Source organism: Macrotis lagotis, chromosome 4, assembly GCF_037893015.1.
Source record: "Macrotis lagotis isolate mMagLag1 chromosome 4, bilby.v1.9.chrom.fasta, whole genome shotgun sequence".
Taxonomy (NCBI): domain Eukaryota; kingdom Metazoa; phylum Chordata; class Mammalia; order Peramelemorphia; family Peramelidae; genus Macrotis; species Macrotis lagotis.
Window position 1 is genome coordinate 117,765,215 of NC_133661.1, and position 21,933 is coordinate 117,787,147.

Consider the following 21,933-nt stretch of genomic DNA (forward strand, 5'->3'; position numbering starts at 1 on the left):
ATTATTTTAGTCCCATGGAAGATTCAGAAGATGAAACTTGAAGCTTCTGTACCCAAAACCTCCAAGATAAACAGAAAATAGGCTCCAGCTATGGATGAGCTAAAAAAAAAAGACTTTGAAAAGCAATTATGGGAGGTAGAGGAAAAATTGGGAGGAGAAATAAGAGTGATGCAGAAAAATCATGAAAACTAAATCAGCAGCTTGGTCAAAGAAATACAAAATATACTGAAGAAAATAATATTTTAAAAGCCAGTTTAGGCCATATGAAAAAACAACAGAAAAGGCAAATGAGAAGAAGAATGGTTTAAAAAGCAGAATTGGCCAGCTGGAAAAGGAGATAAAAATGCTCTCTGAAGAAAATAACTCCTTTAAATACAGAATGGCACTAAAGGAAGCTGATGACTTTGCAAGAAATCAGGAAGAAATAAAACTATTCTGCAAAAACCAAAAATTAGAAGAAAATGCCAAATATCTCATTGGGAAAAAAACCAACCTCAAAAACAAATCCAGGAGAGATAATTTAAAAATCATTGGGTGACCTGAAAGTCAAGACCAGGAAATGAGCCTAGACTTTACTTTTCAAGAAATAATACAGCAAAATTGCCCTGAGATCATAGAAGCAGAGGATAAAATAGAAATTGAGGGAATTCACTGATCACCTCCTCAAAGAGATCCCAAAAGAAAAACTTCTAGGAATATTATGGCCAAATTCAAAAACTCCCAAGTCAAATAGAAAATACTAAAGGTTGCCAGAAACAAACAATTCAACTACCATAGCTCTATAGTCAGGATTACACAGGATCTGGGAGCATCTACATTAAAGACTCATAGGGTTTGGAATATGATATTCCAGAAGGCAAAAAAAATCTTGGTTTCCAACCAAGAATCACCTACCCAGAAAAACTGAGCATTCTCTTTCAGGGGGGAATAAGATGGACTTTCAATGAAACAGGGGACTTTCAAACTTTCCTATTCAAACAACCAAAGCCTAACAGAAAGTTTGATCTCTAAGTACAGGACTCAGGTGAACCATAGAGGGGGTGGACAAGAAGGACTAATTATGAGGAACTTAATGATGTTGAACTGTTTGTATTCTTGCATGGGAAGAAGATACTGATATTTCATATGAACTTCCTCATTTATAAGAGCAGTTAGAAGGAACATATATAGACAAGGTACAGGAAGGAGCTGAATATGATGGTATAATATAGTAAAAAAGATGAAGTCAATGGGTGATAAAGGAAAGTACTGGGAGGAAGAGAAAGGAGAGGAAGAAGGGACTAAGATATTCCATATAAGAGTCAAGAAAAAAAGCTTTTTCAATGGAGTGGAACAGGAGAAGGTGAGGGGAATGAGTGAACCTTCATTCTCATCAGAAATGGCTCAGAGAGGAAACAACAGATAGACTTAATTGGGTATAGAAATCTATCTTACCCTTGAGGAAAATGAGAAGAAAGGGATGGGATAAGGGGGAATGGAGGTGGGGGGAGGCAGTAGGTGATAGAAGAGAGGGAAGATTGTGGGAAAGGGTCCTTAGACACAACATACTTTTGAAAAGGGACAGGGTGAAAGGAGAGAAAGAGAGAATAGAATACATGAGAGTGGGAAGGAATGGAGTGGAGAGAAATACAGCTAGTAATAGTCACTGTGGAGAAAAATATTGAAGCAATTTCCTTGGTGGACTTACAATAAAGAAGGCAACTCATCCCACAAACACAGCCATTAGAATCTGAACACAGACTGAAGTACATTTTTTTTCTCTCACTATTCTTGTGGTTTCTCATCTTCTTAGGGAGGATATGTTTACTTTCATAATAAGGTTATTAAATAATATAAAATAAGTAAACCAAAAAAGTCATAACCTAAAATAAAATAAAAGTGCATTCTGGCTAAAAAAAGTTGGGAAAATTGTAAGTCAGAGTGGCAGAAACTTGGATTAGACCAACATCTCACATCCTATACCAAGATAAGAGCAAACTGGGTACAGGATTTAGACATAAAAGACAGTATTATATGCAAACTAGGAGAGCAAGGAATAGTTTACCTGTCAGATCTATGTAAAGGGAAGCAGTTCATGACCAAGGAAGAGATGGAGAATATCATTAAAAACAAATTAGATAATTTTGATTCCATTAAATTAAAAAGCTTTTGCACAAACAAAACCATTGTAACCAAGATCAAAAGAAATGTAGTACATTGGGGAAACAATTTTTATAACTAGTATTTCTGACAAAGGACTAATTTCTAAAATATATAGAGAACTCAGTCAAATTTATAAAAAAAAAAAAAGCCATTCCCCAATTGACAGATAATCAAAGGATATGCAAAGGCAATTTACAGATGAGGAAATCAAAACAATCCATAGTCAGTTGAAAAATGCTTCCAAATCATTACTGATTAGAGAAATGCAAATTAAGGCATCTCTGAGATACCACCTCACACCTCTCAGATTGGTCAATATGATCAGAAAGGTCAATGTTCAATTTTGGAAAGGTTGTGGAAATATGGGACACTAATACATTGTTGGTGGATCTATGAACTCATCCAACCTTTTTTGGAGAGCAATTTGTAATTGTGCCCAAAGAGCAATAAAAATGTGCATACCTTTTGATCCAGTAATACCACTTCTATATCCTGAAGAGATCATGAAAAAGGGTAAAAACATCACTTGCACAAAAATATTCATAGCAGCCCTGTTTTTGGTAGCAAAGAATTGGAAATTGAGTGAATGTCCATCAGTTGGGGAATGATTGAAAAAATTGTGGTATATGTATGTTATGGAACACTATCGTTCTATTAGAAATCAAGAGAGATGGGATTTCAGAGAAGCCTGGAAAGACTTGCATGAACTGATGTTGAGCAAGATGAGCAGAACCAGAAGAATATTGTACACCCTAACAGCAACATGGGGGTGATGATCAACCTTAATGAACTTGTTCATGCCATCAATGCAATAATCAGGGACAATTTTAGAGTACCTGTGACAGAGAATACCATCTGTATCCAGAGAAAGAACTGTGGAATTTAAACAAAGACCAAAGTTCATTACCTTCAAGTTTTTTTTAAAGTGTCTTATGTTCTACATAATTTTGCTATCTCTAATATTTTATTTTCTACTCAAGTATATTATTTCTCTCTCAGCATATTCAGTTTTGACCAACATATAGCATAGAAACAATGTAAAGATTATCAGACTTCCTTCTGTGGGGGGGATGGGGGGAGGGAAAGGAGGGTGGGGGGAAAATTGTAAAATTGAAAACTTTACCAAAATCCCTACAAAAAACTACTATTGCATATAATTGGAAAACAAATAAAATATTATTAACAAAGTAAATAAATTGATATGAACTAAAACAATAGAGAAAAAGCTCAATGAAACTGACTAAACAAGGTAGTATCAGAAATATTGGAATTTAATAGCTCCATGCTCATTAAACTCAAAAACATAATTTACTTAGGAAATAATTCCTTGTTTGATTAAAAACTATTGAGAAAACTAAAAAGCAGTCTGGCACAAATAAGACTTATCAAACATCTTATCAAATTCCACATAAAATTCTAAATGGATACATTACTGTAAAATTAATCATTATACAGTTAATAAGTGCCTGAGGTTGACTTTGAACTCAGATGTACCTCACTCCAGTTGTCCACCAAACAGTACTGTTTTGAGAACAGGCTTCCCTTCACTGAAAGTCTTGAATCAAAGGTTAAGTGGTCACTTATTAGTTATGTTGTAGAGGAAATATTTGCTCAGATTTTACTTAGGCCAAATGGTCCATGCAGTCTTTTAAAATCTGCAGTTCTGTGCTCCCCAGAGTAGTATAGTGACTTGTTCAGGGCTATACTTGAAATGTCAGTTCATGACTACAAACCTTGCCTTCTGACTTTAAATCCTCTTCTTTGTACACTGTATCATTCTGCTTCTCAATAATGATTGTAAGCTACTACAGAATGTGGTAATTCTGCAGGTACAGAGATACAGAGTGCTGGGCTGGTTGAGAGAAGGGGAAAATACATATGGTTTCAAAAAAAGAAATCCAGATGTGTTACTCACCTCATTGGAAATAGTTTTTTTTCCACCCAATTTGAAAAAGTGCCATAAAATGTGCTGCCCTTTTGACATCTGGAATCTGTACATTCCATGGAACAGTCAGCAGGCAATGACAGTCCCCATTTATGAGCTTTCTATATCAAAGTGAGAGATGCTTTGTCTGGGTTTCAGTTCCACATCATGATGGAATGAAATCTAAAATCATTGCATAAGAAGAGACCTAACAGATGATGCAGTTCAACATCTCTTCATTTTACAGATGAGCCCTAGAGAGGGCTCAATTGATATACTCAAGGTTGCAGAGCATATGCAGCCCCAGGGCTTGAGTCCAAGTCTCTTAGCTCTCAAATGAATACGACTTAAATACAGCTAATGAAACTTCAATCCACACTCAAACTTTTGGACACCACACTCCAGCTGCTTCTGCTGCTGCTGTTGCTGCTGCTGCTGCAAGTGTCTGAGTCTTTCATCACGATAATTTGGACACCAAGAGGTGTAAGCCTAAAAGGGGAGCCTTACAAGGTCTAGTTGGATTCCAAGTTCTATGTTTACAAGTGATTGATGAGTTATATAGAAATATAAGTCATATATGTTTAAAAATTGTCCAAATTAAAACATGCTATGTGGACTTGAAATTGAGGAATCTGAGTTTGAATCCTATCTTTTTTTATAATTTTGTAGCTTTCTGACTTTGGATGTCATGTCACTATACACTGTTTCAGCTTCCTCCTATGGAAATATGAGGGTATGAACTTCATACTTTAAAAGACACTACAAAGTGCCTTTTAGCTCCAACTCTATGACCTAATGATCTAAGATCCTAAGTCTGATTCTTTGACTCTCATTTAAAGTATCACTAAGTATGAAATGTACAGGTAAGTGGCCCAGTGGGTAGAGCTCAGGACCTGGCGTCAGAAAAACTCATTTTTCTGAATTCAGATCTGACCTTAGACACTTATTAACTGTGTGATCCTGGACAAGTCACTTAACCCTACTTGCCTCAGTTTCTTCATCTGTAAAATGAAGTGGAGAAGGAAATGGCAAACTACTTCATTATTTTTACAAAATCCCCAAAATGGGGTCATATAGAGTTCAATTAAACAACTAGTCTGAAACAGTTTCCTGGAGCAGTATTTATAAGAACAATTTGTAAATCTCTTGTCTGTTTGTACAAGTCTATGAGGAAATGCTATTTTAGTCACATCTAATAAATAGACTATCCTACATTGAGATTTGAGCTCCCTATTTTTCCTGTCTCATTTTCCCACTCTCTACATTGAAATCAATGCCCTTGAGCATCAAGGCTAAACATTTGATATTGAATAAGTGTTTAATGTTTAAAATTATCATAGGGTATATTTGATCCTAAAAGGTACTTAGAAGCTTACCTAAAAACCTCCACACTTAGAATGTACTCCCTCCTCCCTTATACCTCTCCAAGTGCTTAACTCTATTTATTGTTCAACTCAAGAGAAAAAAGATCTTTCTTGATGCCCCCATTTGTGCAAAAGGGTCTTTCTTGATACCCCCATTTATATTGTTTTTGTTGCCCAAATGCTTTCCCCTCTAAATACTTAGTATTTATTGTATATAAGTTTTTAATTACTTCTCTGTATATCTAAAGTCACCCTGGGAAAAAGTGAACTTTTTAGGGTGAGGGAAGATTTTTGTTTTCAATTCCTAGCACTGTACACTTAGCAGTTGCTTAATTGATGCTCATTAGATGGGAATGATTTGGTTTGGTTTGAATTTCATTATAACTAAAGCCCCAGAAAAGGGAGTGACATTCCCCAAATCACCCAACAAGTTAGTGGCAAACACTGAGTTTAGAACTAAAATCTCTTGGTTCTTACCCAGTCAATGTTCTTTTCTTCTGTTATAAATTTATCCATGAGGGCACTCACATTTTCCAGTCCAGGGAGAAATCCTGAAACATGAAAGGACTGATGGATCGCTCAGGTGCAGCCTTATGGCCTGACATTTGGTATCCCAAGAGTTTAGATGACATGTTAGGGTCTTTTGCTTTTCTATCCAATGAAAATACAACCAATGTTTGTTATAACCCAGATGTGAGAGCCCATGTGTGGACAGAATTCTGGGAAGACTGTGCATTCCATCTTACACCAAGGCTATTTGACATAGGACATGCTTTCCTTTGCAGTCTTTAATATGTGAAGGATCAATGCAGTATATCTTTTGTTGGGGACTCATAAAAGTAACTTTTCTATAGGGAAAAAACATCTAAGAAACACAGGAATGTTTTTAGAGGGATGCATCATCGCATTCCCTATGCTTAAATCAGTGTTTTGAGTTAGGCTTAATGTTTGATGGAAATTTTAACTTGGAAAACTGTCTAAGATTTTAAGAAGCGTCTTGTTTCAGTCACTTTTACTGGGGAAATGCTGTCCTTTTACAAGAAAGAAAAAAAGAGCTTTCATTTTGAGGGGAAAAAAACATGCTAGGTTTATCTGTATTCTGGAACAAAACCAGAAATAGAAACAAGAATATATCTGAGATTAAGAAAATGATTATTTGTTCTTAGTTTACTTCCCAATACCAGTTACCAATATTTGAAAGTCTTCTTGGGCTTCAGGTAGAATTAATTTAAATAAAATAGTTTAGATTAAATTGTAGCAGAGAGAATTGCTTGGGGGAGGGGCTTGCAAGGATTGATGGGGGGGTTTATTAGTAAAGCAATTACAAATCTCTCTAACTCAGGAGCGTAAGCAAAGTTCATAAATTTTAATTCACAAGTTACTGAAAAATTATAGTTAAATCACAAAGCTCTTGAAGGAGGCAACAAGGTAAAGAAAGTGAGTTTTAATGGAGATAATGAAGTTAAATTTAAAGAAGAGTAGTAGCTATAGCAGCAACTGTAAATAGTAGAAGGTAGGTGAGGGGTGAGGCAAGAAGAAGAGAAGTACAGTTGCAAATTAGCTGCTTTTCTGATCAGCTGGTCCAGCAGTTTGGAGAGGGGTAGAGGGACTTTTCAAGAAACTCTTGAAGAGTTAGGGGAGGGGCAGGGGCAGTACTGAGGAGGGAGGAAGGGGTGGCTTAACAGAGGACCTAAGGTAGTATCCCTGCTCTTGTCTGGAGGGCATTAGGGTTTTAATTTAACCTTAGGAACCTTAGGATGGGGCTGGTTTGACTGGGAATTAGAGTCTTTGTTAATACAAACCTTGAAGAATTCAAGATTTATAACCAGGAGGGTTTGCTGAGATAACTTGAAGATACTAATTTAGATAGGGTTTTATACCAGACTAATACAGCATCAATATAAAGAACAGAGATAATTTAACAGTTTTAAAAGACTAACTATTTTAATAGACTGTCTGTTTGATATGTACATTTGTTGCTTATAGGGGTTTGCATCTTAGGAAAATATTCTAACAATATACAAAAAGAATTGTCTGAATTAGAATTGTCTCTAATCCAGAAAGGAAAAAAAGATTACAATTTTCCTCTCTCTCTCTCTCTCTCTGTCCAGAGTTCCCCTGCTTCAAAATGACTCAGTTATCCTCAATTTTATCAATCTCATCAGCCTTATTTATCCACAACATTGAAGAAACCAGTAAAACACGCCTTTGAGTTGTCAAAAAGTTTATGTACTTTATTCACAAAGGAGTCTCTTAACCTCTACTCAAACCCTTTTTAAATTTTACTTTACACACAATTATGACAAGTTTACTATTGCATTTCTTAGACCACCATAGTGCAGAAGCAACAGATCAGAAAGGCAACACCAGTTAGAGGCAGGCAAACTGACAAAAAGAAGAGACATTTAAAAGAAGCACAATGCCAGAATGGAAAGATTATTTTTAAACCATAACATCATTGTGCCCTTTTATTATAGAGTCAAACAATCCCAAGCCTTAGTTTCTCTAAAGAGAATCACTGTGGTATGGTTTAATACAATCATCAGGAAAATACTTAAATCTGTTCAATAAAATCTGCAGTTCAGTAGTACAAGAGAGAGTGTTGGATAGTCCTGAATGTGAAATCAGAAAGATCTGAGTTCAAATGTTGCTTCGGACACTATCTATGTGATAGTAGAAAAGTCATTTAGCATCTCTCAGACTCAGTTTCCTCATCTACAAAATGAGGATAATGATAATAGCTACTTCACAGATTTAGTGAGAATCATGTGGGAGGTAGTATTTGTAAAGCATTTTGTAAATCTTGAAATACTATAGAAATGCCAACTTTGATATTATTATTTATATTGATGTTATAATTTTCTTTATAGGAAGTCAGGCAAATCTATAAAGAATTTGGAAAGAGCTTTCCATTCAGAATAATAAAAAAGAGCAAGTTCTGAGAGACCATCTAACTCAGTCCCCTCATTTTTATTGGGAAATGAACCTGAAGTTCATTGTGATCAAAATCGTAACAATAATTAGTGCTTAGTAAGTCAGACTCTCCAAAATCAGTACTACAGTATGCCACATTTCTTCAAATGAACTGTTCATCCTTAAGTGTACCTGTTTCTTGAGGAAATGACATGTTTCTTTCACTGATTATAGGACTGCCCTTCTGATGCTGGTGATTTCAGAGCTCAACAATGTTCAGCCTATAATGATGTCCAGTACCAAGGCCACTACTATGAATGGCTTCCTATCTATGATGATTCAGCAGCACCCTGTGCCCTCAAGTGCCAAGCCCGAGGGCAAAACTTGGTTGTGGAATTGGCACCTAAAGTTCTTGATGGGACTCGCTGCAACATAGATTCTTTGGATATGTGTATTAGTGGCATTTGTCAGGTAAGCCAAAATTCTTTTCTTTGAAATCCCTCTTTATTTCACTTTATACCCTATTTTTTATTCTATGACCTGATGTCAGAGACAAATTTCATTAATTCAGATGTCTGTGCTAAAAAATAAAGCATTTTCCCTTTATCTATCCCTGTGTTTTTCTAACTAAAAACAATGTCTATATAGACATGTAAAGTTTAAATTTTCTGTTGCAAGAAGGGATAGGGAAAGTGTAAAATCTTACTACTGGTCCCCTCATAATCTAAATATTTTATTCTTTCTATTGTTTCTGATAATCCTACAGATGGTTGACTTTGGCAAGTTTTCTGAAAAAAGCATCCCCTTTTGTATTATGCATAAGGGTCTTGTTCTTGAAGCTAAGCTACCGACCTGTTTTCTTTTGGTTATTTTTTTAAGAGGGGAAAGGCTCTGACCTATTTGCTGAAAAATCTTTTACTAGTGTTCCAGCAACTTCCTTACTGTAGCCACAGTCACTAGTGAATTCTGTCACACTGAAGCTTTAGTAAAGAGGTGGGACTGACAAATGGACCTCAGCTGTACATTTTGAAAGAGCTGGCTATAGATGCTAAGGGTTTGTGAGTATTTAGGAGGCACTTGAGGGATAGGGAACAAGAGTTGCGGTTCATATTTACTGACTTCTGAGTAGGTGGCACAGTTATGTTTATAAGTTAGAATCACAGAATTTCTGAACTGAAAGGAACTTTGGTTCAGATTTCTCATTTTCATAAGACCTAGAAAGGAGAACTAACCAGAGGTCATATATGACCATGTAGGAGGGGATTTACTCTTACTGCTTTGAACACAAATACTTGTTACTTGCTACCTAGGAACACCATGAAAAAAAAAATGGGATCTCTTCATATTGGGTATGGGGCTGGGGGCAAGGGAAGGGGAAAACTACTTTTGCCTCTTTGGCAATATTTTGCAATGCTGGAGATGATAATTGAATAATCCAAAATGACTCCATATCCTGTGAAATTCTCATGAATCTTTCATAGATTTCATAGTAGTAATTCCAGTTGCTTGCCACTATGTAAACTAAATAACGAACATCATCTTAAGAAAATGACAATATTTCAAGTTAATTTGGAAAAAGTCTACCTTTCTATGGGAAATGGTATTCCTAGTATAAAATTCCTAAATGTGGTCTGTTGCTTAAAGAAAAGCCAGTAGACTTAAGAATTCATTTGTTATTCAAGGATTAGTTGAGATAACTGGGGATATTTAATCTGAAGAAAAGAAGATTGGGGGGGGGGTGAGGGTGGAATGATAGTTATTTCTAAGTACCTAAAGGGGTAACAAAAGGATGAGGGATAACATTTGTTCTGCTTAGATGCAGAAGATTAACTAGGGCAAATTTCTAAAAGGCAAAGCTTTCTAATAATTAGAGCTCTTCAAAAGTGGAATTCACCAACCATTTTTTAAAATAATGAAGATGAAATCAAGGACAAATAACAAGATAAAAATAAAGAAATATAGCAGTCTTGTTTGGCTAATATTAACTGAAAATGACTGAGGTTGCCCAAGAGAGATAAGGACAGTTAAAATGTGTGTGTGTGTGTGTGTGTGTGTGTGTGTGTGTGTGTGTGTGTGTGTTATGTGTTATCTATATTGAGGGAAAAGATTCAAGAAGAGTAAAATTATTACTAGGTGGGTGGGTGATTATTAATTGAGAAAAGGGAGAACTGCTCAATTCATTCATGGCTTCTATTTTCTCTGCCAAGGAAAATGATCTTGGAAAAAGAAAGGATAGAACAAAAAAAATGGGTAAATGATAACCAAGAAGAGTTGAGATAAAATAAGAAAAGTACCTAGATGCCCTGCATGCCACCTAGTTCAAAAAGCTACATCTTGGTTTACTAACAGAATTATTGAATTAGAAGTTGAGCATCTGTCAGTGATCTCATAAAAATCTAAGAGAGATGGAGTCTGTAAATTATAAAGCAATGAGACTGATTTCAATACTGTCATGATTCTGGAACACATGATATTGAGGGAATTTTATCATGCACCTAAAAAAAGAAATAGAGATGACAAAGAATCAAACAGTTCCATGGCTTAGTGGATAGAGTGCTGGGCCTGGAATCAGGAATTTAATATGGTCCAGTCATTTAGTTGTGTCTGGCTTTTTATGACCCCGTGGACCATAGCACATCAGCACTGTCCGGGGGTTTTCTTGGCAAAGAATGTGGAGTGATCAGTCTTTATCTTTTCTAGAAGATGTCAGATACTTACTAGCTGTGTGATCCTGAGGAAATTACTTAATTTCTATTTGCCTTAATTTTCTCATCTATAAAATGGGGATAATAATAATACCTACCTACTTTCCAGGGATTTTGAGAGGATCAGATATAATAATAAAAAAGGATTTAGCATGGTGACTGACATGTAGTAAGTAATTCTTATTATCTTGGATTATTATTTTTATTTGTGATCATAGTTTCTTCAGGAATAGGTCCATGCCAAGCTAACAATATCTTTTTTTGTATATAGTTATCAGAATGATTAAGTTCCATAGAAGAAATCTGTGAATATAAACCTAGTTTACCTAGTTTTTTAGCAAAATATTTGAAAAAGTCTCACTTTCTGATCTTTTGGGAAAATGGAAATAGCAAAATTAGATCAATTTGAAAAAGATTTGATGACTAGACTCAACGTTAAATGTAAACTAAAGGTTAAATGTAATTTTAGAAGGAGGGTTCTATTGCAGCCATGAAAAGAGCTGGTTCGGCCCAGAACTCTTTGACATTTCTATTAGAGACTTGGCTAAAGGTATAGATGAAATGCTTATTAAATTTTCAGAAGACACAGAGCTAGAAGAGATAATTAGTATGCTGGATGACAAAAATCAGAATTCAAAAAATCTCAAGATTTGGAGCTGAATCAAAGAAAATAACATTTAATAGGGATAAAAGTAATTATTATCCCTATTATGAGATAATTACTTTGCAAAAAGTTTTATAAGTACAAACTTTGAAAGAAGGGGTGGTATAACTTTTCTCAAAAAATAATCTGGAGGTTTTAGTGGACTGCAATCTGATGAATCAACAAGATGATATGGCAGAGTCAAAGACTGATAAGGTGTGTGTTTGGAGGTATAAGTAGGCTTAGGGAACAGCTTATGAAAGGATTTGACTGCCAAGCAGAACTATTAGATTTTATTTGCTTTAAAAATATCAATTTGACTTTTGAGATTGTGTAGTTAGAAGGTAAAAGGCTACCAAATCAGGGACAGGTTTTGGAATCCTACCCTATAATGGAATTTAGCTTGGTAAAGAAAGACTTCCATGAACATGATGCCTGTTTTCAAATACATGAAGGGTTATCCATCATGTGGAAGAGGGTTTACACTTTCTCTCTTTTGTCCTAAAAAGTAGGACCAGAAAAAGAGACAGATTTGGGGCTTAATGGAAGGGAAGGAAAATTTCTAAGGAATTAGAGGTATCTCAAAGTAGACAGAACAGCTTTAGCTGGCATTTCAGTGAATTCTCACTTAATAGAGATTACAATGCTGTTAAACAATACTAAACCATTACCTGTACTAAGACTTATTTTCCACATAACATTTTTCCTGGTATTATTGCTTCTACAGCTATTAATCTTCAATCTCTAAAGGACAAGAGAGAGAGAGAGAGAGAGAGAGAGAGAGAGAGAGAGAGAGAGAGAGAGAGAGGATGTGGCATATTTTGAATGATCACTTAGACTCAAGATGAGATGTAACAGACTAATATCTTGATTAGGCATTTGAAAAATGAAAAAAGGCAGGACTAGTCACATGTTAGATGTAAGTAAAAGATGAATAACTTGATATTCTATTAGTTCTTTCAAAATATAAAAATCCCTACAACAGAAAAAGTTACTTGAAGTCCACAGATGGAGTCTATGTATAGATTTCAAAGGTTCCATGAATTTGACTGAGAAAAAAAATACTTTTGCTAACCTCTGACTGAAATGTAATAATCACATATACTCCCACAGACTGTTAGAGGGGTCTAACAGACAAAAAAATTCCAGTTTAGAACCCCTCTCTTGTAGGGTGTTTTTGATTACCTTCAATTCTTTTTGATTCCCTTCAACATTCAATGATTAAAAAAAAATACCTGCCATGTCTTTTCATAGCACTTTCCTCAAGGAGTTTATCATTTCCTTGGAAGACATAAAAAGCAAATCAACAATACAAGAGTTTCTTGGATTCCATCATAGGAACTCATCTTTTATTTAAAGGACTCTTCAAGACCAATACCTGTTCTTGCAAATTAGAAGATCAAACAAGGTCCTAGTGTGCAGGGCTTTAAACTTAATGACTTCTGCTTGGAAGACTATTCACTTTCTTGAATTTGGCCCTGGAACTAGAACCTTCTTTAAGCTGGCACAGATAAAGCACAATTTCAATGTACCTCAATTATATTATTGGGGTGAAATTTAATGGGCAATGGTGAATTGCGGCCATCATCTTGTGCTTATTTTGGATAGGCCACTCTTGTAAAAAAAATTAAAAAGAGTAGAAGCTTCCTCAGAAGCTGAAACAAATGCTTATCTGGGGGCAGTTCAGAATCTTGCACTATGGAGGAAACAGTTCCCATAAATTCCCTTTCTTGTGAAATGTGGCTACACAGTCAGCAGCTGTTAGGATGAGAGAGAGTAAACTTTGTGATTAGTTACAATCCTTGTTGCAAAAACATCAGTCTTTTGAGCTCTGACATTTACTTGGCACGGGTTAACAACAGAATTTGGCAAGTATTTTCCTGGTTAACTCATCTAAATAAACATGCAACATTGTTCATGTGGCTGCCTTTCCATTTGCCAGAGAGCAGTGGAGAACTCAAGAGGAGAGGTCCTATCTGATTGACTCTTGCTCTGGGTGCTGCTACTTAAGCTGGGGTTTTTGGGGGTTTTGTTTTTTTAATTTTATCTAAAGGAGGCCATGTTTGGTAACCAGCGCTCAGCTTTTAAAAGCAAACTTGATTTGGTCTTCATATGTATTGTATTCCCTAGGGACTGTGGCTGTGGAAAATTCACCTTGTCTTGCGTTTAAAAAGTTAATTTCTGATTGAGCTGAGGTTGGCAATTGAAAAAGTGAAATGGTCCCTTTAAAAGAAAGTCTTTATTCATAAGGGGACCAGATGTATACAGAGCAAATTGAAGTTAAATCACAGAGGTAAGGCAGGTTTAAACTGATGATGAGGAAACCATGGTCCATTAATTAGTATTGCAAAAATCATAGATGTCTTGAATGGTCCTAGCAAGTCAAAAAAGACCATTGACTTTCTAGAGGGCAAGAAAGTCACTTGGGAAGAAATGGCTTTAATCTTAAATTCAATGATATGTTTTTTGTTTTTTGTTTGTTTTTTTAGCCTACCCAGTAGCTTATGTAGTTCTGCATCCTGCACTTCACATTCATGAGAACAATATAAATAATCAGAGACTAACTAGCACCAAAACTCCTGAAAGTGAGTTCCAGTGCATCTTGGAGGATCAAGAACATATCTGCAACATGTCTGGAGATAGAACAATTCCCCTCTCTTTAAAAAATTAAAATCTGGCCCTATGAGGAGAGAGGTTGGTTTGACTGGAATAAAAAACATTGCTGATGATGAAGTCTCTGAAAAGGGTGGTGAGAAGATCTTGCTAACGGGAAGGGAATACTAGTAGGCTAAGAAACGGGTCAAGAAGGGAGTGGACTCTAACAAAACCTCTTCATTTGATCCCATGTATCTAGTTCCTGTCCTTTGTTTGTCTATGCATATACCTACATTCATATCTAAAGACAATGAAAGCTATAATATTAATCTTTAAATATTAATAAAGGATTAAATTCTCTTTGCTGTACTAATGAGAAAGCTTTTAAACCATTTTACAAATTTTTCAGAAAGAGGTCAAGTGAATTCAATTAGTAAACTTTTGTTAAGTGCCTAACAAGTAATTTTCATTTCTTTATTTTCTCCCTTAATCATCTCATTCCCTCCTACATATTTAATGATAATAATAATAATAAATAGCATTTATATAGAGCCCATTATATACTGTACTAAAAACTTTTCAAATATTATTTCAATTGATTATCACAACAGTTCTGGAATATGAGTGTTCTAATTCTCATTTTACAATTGAGGAAACTAAGGCAAAGGGTTGAGATTTGCCCAAGATGACATAGATTGTATCAGAGGTTGGATTTGAACTCAGGTCTTCCTGACTCAGGGCCAGATATACTATCTACTGCCCTGACTAGCTACTTCAGAACTAATGACTTCTATATCTGTCTCATCTAGTTCTGATCTCTCTTTTGAGTTCCAGATCCATGTATCTGATTGTCTACCACGCTCTAGCCAGGGGTTCATTAGCACTTCAAATTCAGCATATGAGAAAATGTTTATTGCTTAGAGCTACAATTGACTTCTAGTTTCTACCCATTGCTCCTAGTTCTGCCTCCTAGGACCAGGCAGAACAAGTTTAATCCATGTTCCCATACAAGAACACTTCCAAAACTTCCAATACTTGAAGCCATCTATTGTTCCTCCTTCCAAGTCTTTTTTCCGCAGGCTCAAAGTTTTCTAATCAGTCACCTTATGGCATGAACTTGAGACCCTTATTGCCATGATTGCCATTCTCTGGACACTTTTTAATTGATCAATTTCCTTTTGAAAATATGTAGTCCAGAATTCAACATAATGCCCACATGCTTCTGTCCAGGGTATGGTCTCTGGGCATTTTCTCTGGCTGTCCCTGAATACCAGGAACAGTCTTCCTCCTCATCTCCACCTCCTTGCTTCCAGGGCTTCTTTTAAGCCCCAAATAAAATCCCATTTCTAGGGGAAACTCTCGACTTCTGTCTTAATTACTTCCTTTCCCCTCTCCCACGAATGTTTGTTCATCTACTCCATTAGGCCATGACAAGACAAAAACTATCTTTTGACTTTTTTTCTCATATTCCCTGACACAAACTAGGTAATAAATATTTATTAACTGACTGACAGTTAATCTACTACAGGATAGTAGGCCTGGGCACTCACAGTGCAACCTAATAGGAATGCTCTAGTCTAAGTCCTAGTGGATTGATTAATTAATATTTCAAATCCTGATAATCAAAGATTTTTGTCTTCAAAAAGAGGACTTGAAATGGTTGAGACAATCCAAGTGAGTTATTGTTAATGGTACTAGGATTTAGCTGATTGAATTCAGTCCTCAGTTTCAGGGTCAGAGTCTGATTTAAACCACTCAAGCACAAGCCTACTGGGAGTTCACAGCTATTACTTATTTCTGACCTTTTTCATGTATTGCATTTTGGCTGTGAACTTAGTAGAGTGAGCTGTATTTTTTAAAATGTGAATTAAATATGAATTCATGGGATTGAAAACTTTCCAAGGTCTTTTAAGCCTATAAAAACTCTTCAGAACAAGCCCAGCCTAAATTCTAAGCTCACACCCTTCCTGGCAAAAAAAGAAAACAGGAATGTTCACTTTCATGAAATGTTAATTGGTAGGGGACGGTGAATTTATAAGAACACAACTTGGCCAAGACAGTACATTTTGCTAAGTAATGGCAGAATTAACTCAGCTGGACAAAATTGCTTTAAGGACAGGTGACAACCAAACTTAATTCTCAGGATTTTTTTAATTAATAGACATTTAATTCCTCTTATCTCCCTCCCATTGATGATAAGCATGTCTTATAAAATACACTTAGTCAAGCAAAACAAAATTCCTCATTTATCATGTTAAAAACAAAACTTGTTTTATACCTTGAATTAATGTATCTCACTGTCAGGAAGTAGATGTCATGCTTCAACATTGGTCTTATGGAAACATGGATGGTAATAGAAAAGGTTATCTATCAGATCTATAGATAGAAGAAAGGTTAATTACCCAACAAGAGCTAGAGAGTATAACAGAAGAAAGAGGGCAATTTTATGACATAAAATTAAAAAGATTTTGCATAAACAAATTCAATAATGGTAAGATTAAAAGAGAAAATAAATTACTGGGGAAAATATGGGCAATAGATTTCTCTGATAAAGGTCCCATTTCCAAATCAGATAAGGACTTGATTCCAATTTATAAGAATAAGCATCACTTCCCAATTGATAATTTGTCTAAGGATATGAACATTCAATTGTCAAGAGAAGAGATCCTGGCTCAGTATTTTGTATGGGTCTTTTAAAATACTACCTCTCCACTTTAGCAAGAAAGACAGCATTAAATTGACATCCTTCTTTGTTCAGGGTGCTATACTTGGACTAGATACAAATAGCAATATGATTAAACAGTTTCTTGGGTCAAGAAATTTAGAGTCGTTGGTCAGGGAGGGAGAAATCCATGTTTACAAACAAAGGTAAAACAGTAATCTGTACTGGATATTTACAAGTGCAGAGGACTGTATAAGCAAATGCTTAAGAGATTATTTTTGGTTCTAGGGATTGGGAAAGATTTCATGAAGAAGATATCATTTGACTGAAATTTGGAGACAGTATGATGGAGGGGATGGTATTTGGGGAATAAAATATCATGAAAAAATACAATCATTCAATCAATAAGCATTTTTAAGGGCATACTTAGTAGATATGTGACCTTGGACAAATCACTTAACCTGATTGCCTCACATCCTGGGCCATCCCCAGTTGTCCTGATTCATTTCTGGACCCAGATGACTCAGATGAGCTGGTCACTTGGCACCCCCTCACTCAAATCCAATTCATGTGCTTGATATAGCATCATCTCTCTGATATCCTAGTTTTCTTCAAAAATGATGGACAAATATCATCACCACTGTGTACCAAGCCATTGCACTAGATGCTGAGCCTACACAAAAAGTGAGAACAATTACTTCCATTAAGGAAATTGCAGTCTGAGTGGACAGATAAACAACCATATTTATAGACATTTATAAATACCTGTTAAATAGAAATAAAGTTTTATTCAGGCAGTGATGAATAGTGACACTTGGTTTGAGCATAGATTTTGGGGGAGGGAACAATGTGAGCCAGAGCTGGAAAAGTAGGGGGAGCCAGGTTGTGGAGAAACTGAATTTTATTTTGAGGAGTATAGACTTTATTCAGTAGAAAATGGGAGATTATTGGTGTGTTTTGAGCAGTAAAATGAATGGTATAATCAGGGGTTGTATATACTGAAGAAAAATTTGGTGTTTTCCCCATGATTCAGAATCATTATTATGAACATCATTCATTATATTATTGTAGAACATAGTATGTACTTACTCTTTCTTCTCCACCACTTTGTCTCTCTAACATATTGCTATCTAATGATTCATATCTTCTACAAGATCCCAATTTTAGCCATTTTTTATATTTTGAGTTTATTCAGCAGTACATTTGGTCATTCTTCTCCTTTGAGGAGAGAGGTTTATTTCTTATATACTTCACATCACTTTGCAATGTTACAAATAATTTTTAGATGAGCTGATTGTATATAAGATTCCCCTGGAAAGCCAATAATATGCCTTTAATTGTTTTCCTACTGTTATTTCACAGAAAGTCTTAGGGATCTTTGTGCTATCAGGGAACAGGTAGAACGGTTTCTCAGTGATTGACTTCTTATGAGCAGTAAAAATAACTGATAACTCTATCTTCCATCCCACATTAAGATTAGGAAATATAATATTCAATTTAGAGGTGACTAGAACACACAGATCATTTATATAAAAATATATCTATATCTGTGTCTGTCTGTCTATCTATCTATATGTTGCCCCTATCAGTTCGGCCTTCTAATTTCATGTAATTTTTATGTTGAAAAAGATAAGAATACTCCAAATACACAATGGGAGAAATGCATCAAATCAGTAAGTACAAATAGAATGAGCACATTCCTAAATCATGGAAGGCATCATTGCAACTCTCCTTAGGCTGAGCTACAGGAAAGGGAAAGGAATATAAATATATTTACTTCCCTGGGGCCTCAGGAATCATTTCCATCTCTCCCTGGCACTGTCTCTGTGTTTTGGGACCATGAGACAGTTCTTCCAGCTGTCTGGACAGGACTTGAATTTTAGGGCTGCAGCCGTGGATTATCTAACACTTTTCTTCCTCTCTTATACTATGCACAAATGAGTTGGAAAACTCATGAGAAAAAGCAAGTTTTGCATATTTTCTCTCTGTCCTGGAGGAGGAGGTCAGGGACACCATGAGAACAACCTTTGGCACGTTCAGTTCAGGGCCCAGCTGGAAACTGGCCGTGGGAGGAAACTTCAGAACATTCATGATTGTCCATTGGGTTCTGAAAATAGGCAAGGGTTCAGAACACTGTCTTGATTAAGTCAATATATTCTTTTTGTAAAAGAAGAAATAAATTTTAATATAGGAAGATTAATGTATATGGATAGCTTTATGATGGGGAATAACATAGGTAATTCAGGATGGTGGCCAAACTGACTGAATCTTTTCTTTCTATCACAGTGTATTTAGAACTCTGGATGCCAAGAGAATGAACTGGCAGATGTATGAGGAGCTAATCTTGGGGAAAAGATTGTGGTGAATGGATGAGGAATTAGGCATTATGATATCTATGCTCTGATGCCCCTGTGAGTCCTTAGTCCTAGAAAAAGTGGTGGAAGGCAACAAAATCAATAGAACAAACAAAATTATTTTTGTACAAAAAAGGGAATCAGGTTTCCTTGAGCTTTTAAAAATGTAATTAACTTTTTTCTATTTCTCCTTTAGACCTTCATGCTTACTACTAGCTGACAATTAAAATTAGGTTAGAACCAAGAAAATGATTCCTAGAACAATTCTCTTCATTGTTCTGCTTTCATTGATTTCCTATATTATCCTCCACAGTGAACATCTAAAACTTACAGCATGGTATAGTAGGCAGAACTCTAGATTATGAATAAGCAGCAGACCTCTTCTGTCTCACAGAACATGAATTACTTATATTATTTTTTTCTGTATATGTCTATCCTCTTTTTAGTTTATAGGTCCCATGGGAATAGGGACAGTATCTTATCTGGGACTTAAATTCATGGCAAGATTCTAGATAGTATGATAAAAGGGATTCATGAACATCTTAAAAAAAGAATGATCTCGGAGCAACAGCATGGATTCTTAAGAATAAGTCATGCTAAATTAACATTATTTCTCTTTTTGACTAGCTTACTAAATTATTAGATCAGGCAATGATATAAATATTGTTATCCCTAGTGTTTAGGAAATCATTTAATGAAGTTCCTGATAGAATTCTTAGAAACAGGATGGAGAGAGGAGAGTTAGATGACAATCCATTTGGTTGCTTTTACAGTGCTTCAAAGTTAGGGGAATTCAGAACTATCTAACTAAATGACTTATTATACTGGTATCTGTGTTTCAGGAAGTTTAGTTTAACATTTTTATCAATGATTTGAATAGAATTTATCAAATTTACAGATGACATTAAACTTATGAAGATGATGATTAATACACTGAGAAATTATTCAGAGAGATCTTAAAAGCTGGTGTGCTAAATAAATGAAGTGAAATTAAATAGAGATGTGTAAAATCCTCAACTGGGTTTAAAAGAAAATCAGTTCCACAAATGAAAAATAGAGTAAATTGACTAGAGGGCAATTAATTTGCAAAAACTGGAGAGATATTTTAGATTACAAGCTGAATATAAATCAGGAGGACAGAGTGGCTTCCAAGAAAGCCAGTGTCACTGGAGGCAATATATGTTGAGAGGAATCAACTGTGTTTTACAATGAACAGACTGCATCTCTAGTATTGTGTTCAGTACTAGATTACACCCTTTAGGAAGGGCATGCATAAACTGAAGAGTGTCCAGAGGGAGGACAACCAGAGTGGTCAAGGACCTTGAATTTGTACCATATGGGAACTGTCTGAAGAACTTAGAGGGATATTTATCCTGGAGAAGAGACTATACGTGTTCAAGTATCTAACAGACTGTCACATATAGTAGGGATTAGAATTCTTTTGTTTCATCCCAGTAGGTAGAACTAGGGATAACAGGTTGAAGCTATAAAGAAAAAAAATTAGGTGTGATAAATAAGAAAACTTTCTAACAATTTGGGATTCCAAAATAGACTAAGTTTTCTCAGTAAAAAAGTGGGTTTTTACTCATTTGAAGCTGTCATCTAGATGGTGGATGGCCACTTGTCAAATGTTTTATACAGGGGCTAACATCTGTTTCAGCTTGAAAATTCTGTAATTATGGTCATTAGAGGAAGATTCCTAGGCTGGTATTATCCACAGCAGGGAGACACATTTGTGGAGGTAAATGAAGAGGTCCAGAGAGGGAATAAAAGTGTCAGCTCAAAACAAAGAACAACTGTGCCTTTTGGGATGCCAAGCATGCCAGGCAGGAAGAATGGAGAAAAATATGGTCAAGTACAGGGCTAGGTCATTCTGGGTAGCTTGAGATAGGGGGGATGGACAGGTAAAATAGGATCCCATCCAGAAACCTGTTAGAAATATTGAGTACAGAGGAAAGGTGACAGATGAGACCTGCTGGTTAGGCTAGTCTGGTTTCTGATGCTTAACCAAAAGAGAACAACATTAAAGCAGAGGTCATTGTTATTAAAGTGAGATCTGTTAATAATCTGCTAATGACATTACTGTGGGGGAAAACGGAACCCCCACTTGGAGATTTGGTTTCCAACCCCAATTGACACTAACTTTGTAACTCTCTGTAAGTCACTTGACCATTTCAAATCATTTCCTCATATATAAGATATGGATAATGTTACTTACAGTCTCTAACTTATGAATTATTATGAGGAAAGTATTGTGTAAACCTTAAAGTCCTATATGAATATTATTAGTAATAAGCAATATTGATTGAAACTATTATATTGGGTATGAATATATATTATAGTTATATATATATATATTATATGTATATAATATATATATATATATATATATATAACTATAAGAGCTGGCTTGTGAATATAAATCTGAGATGTAAATACTTCATTGCTTAGATGTTCATATGGTTTCTGCCTGAATTTAATAGGATCTATTTTTGATTCTATGGTCTTGTTTCCTAAAATTAATCATTGAGATAAAAATTGCAGTGAATGCAATAAACTTAATGTTAGAAACATAGACCAAGAATTCTCTGATTTTTGAACGAGGAGTGTAATTAGTATCTATGAAAAGAT

The 21,933-nt window shown here is 35.4% G+C and overlaps 1 protein-coding gene across 2 annotated transcripts in view; it reads left to right on the forward strand.

The window, feature by feature from the left end:
- ADAMTSL3 (ADAMTS like 3) overlaps positions 1-21,933 on the forward strand; it is a 713,745-nt gene that overhangs the window by 337,364 nt on the left and 354,448 nt on the right. For both annotated transcript variants that reach the window (XM_074233985.1, XM_074233986.1), the window contains exon 6: positions 8,578-8,814. In XM_074233985.1, the coding sequence (XP_074090086.1) occupies positions 8,578-8,814 (237 nt within the window). The remainder of the gene's footprint in view (positions 1-8,577; positions 8,815-21,933) is intronic.